The sequence below is a fragment of the Babylonia areolata genome, chromosome 24 (assembly GCF_041734735.1).
Source record: "Babylonia areolata isolate BAREFJ2019XMU chromosome 24, ASM4173473v1, whole genome shotgun sequence".
Taxonomy (NCBI): domain Eukaryota; kingdom Metazoa; phylum Mollusca; class Gastropoda; order Neogastropoda; family Buccinidae; genus Babylonia; species Babylonia areolata.
This window is the reverse complement of record NC_134899.1, coordinates 22,645,527-22,651,526: the sequence shown is the minus strand read 5'-3', so window position 1 is coordinate 22,651,526 and position 6,000 is coordinate 22,645,527. Positions and strand designations below refer to the sequence as shown.

Here is a 6,000-nt window from a genome sequence, read left to right as displayed (position 1 = left end):
TGTGTGTGTGTGTTGGAGCTCATGTACGTTTATATGTATTTGACTGTGCTTTCATATCTGTGAAACTGCTTTTTTGAGGCATATCTGTTATGCATGTGTGGGTGTATGTGTGAATGTGTGTCTTCATGTTTTGTATTTATTTGCTTATTTATCATCATTGTTGTCTTATTTATTTAATTATTTATTTATTATTATTATTATTTTATCATTATTTTCATTACTACTAATCCTTTTTTTTTTTTTTTAAATCATAATTATTATTTATTTATGTACGCTTATCTATGTGTGTATATATATATATATATATATATATATATATATTTTTTTTTTTTTTTTTTTTTTTTTTTCCAAGGCCTGACTAAGCGCGTTGGGTTACGCTGCTGGTCAGGCATCTGCTTGGCAGATGTGGTGTAGCGTATATGGATTTGTCCGAACGCAATGACGCCTCCTTGAGCTACTGAAACTGAAACTGTGAGTACATGTGTGGGTGTGCACATGCGTTTGTGGTTATGGCTACTTTACCATGGATTTGGAATAGTTACAAACTGATGCATTATAAACCTGAATAATGAGATATATGTGAAATAGTTATTTTATTGTGTGTAATATATGTATATATGCACAACAAAACAACTCTTCAGTCAAGAAAAAAACAGAACTGTTAACAACACATAAACAACAGAATGCCGGCTTCCTTATACAGGTACGATACAGTGTGGAGTGTTGACAATATTGATTTTCTGGAATTATAGCAGTTGTTTTATCAACTTTAAGGAAAAGTAATGACAGTGGCCATCGTGATAGTAATGAAGTCAAGCTATGAATTTTTCTTTTCTATCTTGTAATGGCCACAACAGTAGCATAAGAATGTTAACATAGTTTTTATGTCTGAAGAATAGTACTAATACCAGGATAGGCATTTCAATGTAAAGTGTTGTCTTTTGTTGTTTTTTTTTTGTTTGTTTTGTTTTGTGTTGTTGCTTGAAGGTAGCATTTTCACGTGGGGAGGAGCGAAAGTGTTTTTGCATACCCCATAAACACCACCGTGATATTTGCATATGCAAGATAATGAGATTGTTTCTGGCATTAACTTTAAAATGCAAGAACAACTGAAGTAATTTGTTTTTTCTCGTCAGTAGTGAATTTCCTGGGATGCACCGGCTTTTGCATTGATAAATCATGGTGAATTGTGTGTCATAAAGCAGATTTCAAGGTAATGCACACATATCATTTACAAATATGATGGCTAAATCAATGACTAACATCTCTGTAACATATATATGCACACACACACACACACACACACACACATACACAGACACAAAGATATAATTTTGTGTTAATGATCTCCATCTTTCATCCATAAACCCTTTTATGGTATACAATGACATTTAAAGAAGTTTAAGTGACATGTACACATGCACGCACACACACAAACACACACACACACGCACACACAAACACACACAAAGAGAGAAATGAGAGAGAGTGAACACTATTGTACTGAACAGGTATTTGTCCCATGTCAAAGGAATGGTTACAAACTGATGCATCATAAAACAAAGATACGCCTTATACATTTTAAATGCTTTGTCAGGAATACATGCTAATGGTAAGGTTAGTGTATATGAAGATGGACAATTAAAATATTTGGAAGGAAAAAATCATTCTATTGTCTGAAAACATGGTATCACAAAATGGACTTCTGTTTCCTAACCAATTAAAAAAATGGAAACAATTCTTTCCCAGTTATATTTGTCTTGAAATGTAATCTATTGAGCTGTGATACTTCTTGTCATAAAAAGAGAAAGACAGTGAGAGATCTAGGGATCTATGAAAAAGCACTTCATACACAATTACTTATATACAAACTATCTCTGGCTGCACTAATAACTTACTGTGCAAACGCATACAAAATATGTTCCTATTGGTTTTAAACATACCTGGACCAGATTTTTTTTCATAATCTGTAGGAAAAAAGACTTCAGTTCAGCAGCGGTGGTGTGGTTTGAAATTTCTTCTGATTTTGTAACACACTCTCTCACGAGCTGCAAAAAGAAAAAAAAGAAAAAAAAACCTTTCAAGTTAGGCAGAATAATTCATATCAATAGTCTTGAATGTACTTTCCGTGTGTGTGTGTGTGTGTGTGTGTGTATGCACGCGCGTGTACATGTGAATATCAGTATCAGACGACAGTACTAGTCTCCAGCAAAAACGTGCACCCAGGAAATTAGAAATAAAGAATTACAATGGTAGATTTTCCACAATACATATCAAACCAATATAGCATGCTCTTATCCAAAATGGGAACTGAGGTAACAGCAAATATCAAAGTATTATAAAACAGTTCACTTAAATGAAACAAACACACCTGGGAACTGGATGATGCAGTTCATTTTTACAAAATGAAAGAAATTACAAAAACAATCGCTAAAATGTGCTTAATTCTTTTGTTCCTTTTTTTTTTTTTTTTATGAACCATTACTTCCTCTTGTTCCAAGATTCCTATGGTATGTATGTTCCTTTCCTTCCTGTATTTAGATAAAAGAAAGAAAGTTTGAAATGGGGTATATATTTTAAAGACTTCTGGCAACACTGCTTATTATACAGTACACTAAGATTGTCATGTACTGTTGTGCACAGAACTGATGTAAGAATTAGTCTGTGACTCTGCTGACACTATAGAGTGACATCTCATCTGTGGTGACACTCGGGTGTAAAACAGGTGAGTTTGGGGTCAAACACAATACATACAAGTACTTAACAGATGCAGAACAGTGTTTTGCTTGCAAATTATGCACATCATACAGGTACCGATACTCACTGAGTAGTGCCTTATATGTACCACAGTGCCAAACTGCTAGTCATATCCATAAAAAGCTGTCACAATTGTCACTGTTATTGTCCTTACAACAAAAAATGATTTGAAGTTGGTCTCAAAGAGAATATATGCCTTTCACTACACAAGCAGCATTTGAACCAGAATCGGAACAGTATTTACACAGTTCTTGAACATAAACTATTCACAAGCGAAACTTTCTTTACATACATGTCTGTCACAGACATCATGTCATAAATTATGTCAGACAAAGGTGACACGTGTGTGATATGCTTTGAAGCAGTCACGTTAGTTACTGAACAAATATGCACCACAATTTTCTCATTAATTTTGTACTTTCTGAACTTTTCACTTGCTGTCTGTGCTTCTGTGGCAGCAGCAAACTGCACTCGCTCCTCTTCATACAATTGTAACAGATTGAAACCATCATCTGATCAAGCGTTGTAGAACTCATCATCTAGTGACCTGGTCAAAGATAGATTACGCATGCTGATAATGCGGCTCAAGTGAAATTCAAAGTGCTTTCTGCAAGAACTGAGCTTCCATGATGTAGGAAGGAAAGTGAAAATTCTATGCTGGACGGTTTTCCGTGATCCAGGAATGAAGGGTAAGATTCCTGTAAATCGGAAAAACATGCTGCAGGAATGAAAGTTAATTGCAGATATGATATCCTATTAAATCTGAATATAATGTTTGAAAAGGGATTAAACCTAAAGCACATATTTTAGGTAAAGGTGTTTTTTTCCCCTTTTTTCATGGGATGAATGGGAAAATGTCAGGTGAAATGACAGATCATGCACACGAGGAATACCTGAACAGTTGAAAACTGAGATTTGTGTAAGCACTTCTCTGGCATCAAAAAATGCAATGAAGCTGTCAGTGAATAGAAAACAGAAGGAAATTACATCTGATATATACCCCTTAAAACTTTCATGGAAAAAACAGTTTGTCAACTATTCAACTGGTGGGCTGGTAACTAGTTAGTGGATTTTATCAATTAGTTTCAAATGGGTAATTCTCAAAAGGATAAGAAGCTGTAGTGTGATGTCTTCTGATTCATTAATGAACAATGACACTTTTTTGAAGAAACTATAAATGGACATCGTATCACCACTCAACATGACTTTGGTTTAACCAATATATTTTCTAGGCATTCAACCTTGCCATGTTTCATTTTGGTATCTAAAGAGAAAAAAAATATGACAAACCTCCATTAGATATTCAAAGTCAGCAGAAGACTTACAATGGATGCGCTGTAACCATATGTTAATTGAGTACTTAAGCTGATCCTTGATGACTGTGTTTCTTTTTGAGTCACACTGATCTGGCCGGGCCAGCATGGTGAGAATTGAGAGCTGAAGGAGCACCACAGCCTGTACAACAGCATCCTCACAGGGATGAGTCTCCGTCACTTCCTTCAGCAGGTCCTCACAGATGGCACCCAGCATGGTGTAGTGCTTCTTGTCTAACACCGTGGCTTGCCTGCATAAACAATGACATCTGTTACACTCTGTATGCATTGATAAACACTATAGATCAGCTGCTGTGACAATGTTGTCAGCATCACCAACTAACAACCGTCAGTCTGGGAGTATGTAAGAATAAACCCCAATCAGAGGTTTATCGCTGTGATATTTTTCAGCCGACGATCAGCTTCTTCACAGAATACAGTGTGCTGTGGTTTAAAATGGAAAGATTGGTGTAAAGATGTTAAACTAGCACACCCCCATGCCCCCCTACAGGATTATACCCCTGGGCCAGCCCTGAATGACCTCTGGGGTGTCATTTGAGGCTTGTCAAGATCAACACCACCTTAGTCAGAAATAACGTATGAAGATACAGCGATCAGAGAGGTCTTTGTAACAGTAATGTGATGTGTAATAGTATGAAGATACAGCGATGGGGGAAAAAAAAGGGGGGGGGGGGGGGGGGGGGGGGGGGTGTGTGTCAACGAACGTAGAAGACAATGGTAACATGGCTGGGCTAGAAATGACTGCAACTCTGCACTCAGCATAAAGATGAATGACATAGCAAAACGTGTGTGTGTGTGTGTGTGTGTGTGTGTGTGTGTGTGTGCGTGCGTGCGTGCGCGTGTTCTTATGTTTCGGTGTATGTGTTTGTGTCTGTGACTTTATATATTGTCACTAAAAACCATAAAATGATTCATGTGTTTGATTGTGTAATGAACTATATATGCATGTGTATGTGTGTATATGTATATATATATATATATATATATGTATATATGTGTATATATATATGTGTGTATGTATATGTATGTATATATATATATATATATGTGTATGTGTGTTTGTGTATATATATATATATATGTGTGTGTGTATATATGTATGTATATATATCAACATAATCACTTATATCTGTTATTGTTTATGTTCACATTTTTTCTCATCTATTCTGAATGTCATAATGAATTTATATATATATATATATAATAAAACGGTGGTCGACCCAAGAAAGTCCGGGAAAAAAAAAAAACACAAAAAAAACAAACAAAAAAACCTTAGTCAGAAATTGGTCTCTTTGATCCGGGTTTTAACTCACTCAGTACGGCCAGTCCTCTCTTCTCCTCTACACAGACCCCTCGGATGTCCAGTGGGTGTCTGAATGACCCAACCTTTAACTTCCGTCGTTAGAATTGTGGTATTCTTTGTCAACATTTACCTCTTCAGTATAAGAGCCTTCCGCTTGCAATTAATGAGCTAATGAAAAAGGAAGGGCGAGAGGGGGTGGGGGGGGGGGGTCACTGGTATGGCCTGGTGTGGAGTGATGGCCTAGAGGTAACGCGTCCACCTAGGAAGCAAGAGAATCTGAGCACACTGGTTCGAATCACGGCTCAGCCGCCGATATCCCCCCCCGACCCCCCTCCACTAGACCTTGAGTGGTGGCCTGGACACTAGTCATTCGGATGAGATGATAAACCAAGGTCCTGTGTGCTAGCATGCACTTAACGCACGTAAAAGAACCCACGGCAACAAAAGGGTTGTTCCTGGCAAAATTCTGTAGAAAATTCCATTTCGATAGGAAAAACAAAAAAAACTGCATGCAGGAAAAAAAAAAAAAAAAAAAAAAAGGGTGGCGCTGTTGTACAGCGACGTGCTCTCCCTGGGGAGAGCAGCCCAAATTTCACACAGAGAAAT

The 6,000-nt window shown here is 36.9% G+C and overlaps 1 protein-coding gene across 3 annotated transcripts in view; it reads right to left on the bottom strand.

The window, feature by feature from the left end:
* The window catches only part of LOC143298824 (E3 ubiquitin-protein ligase RNF213-like), a 232,974-nt gene that overhangs the window by 180,950 nt on the left and 46,024 nt on the right, over nt 1-6,000 (bottom strand). For all 3 annotated transcript variants that reach the window (XM_076611814.1, XM_076611815.1, XM_076611816.1), the window contains exons 12-13: nt 4,048-4,321; nt 1,944-2,048 (exon numbers count right to left, since the gene is read on the bottom strand). In XM_076611814.1, coding sequence (XP_076467929.1) covers nt 1,944-2,048; nt 4,048-4,321 — 379 coding nt within the window. The remainder of the gene's footprint in view (nt 1-1,943; nt 2,049-4,047; nt 4,322-6,000) is intronic.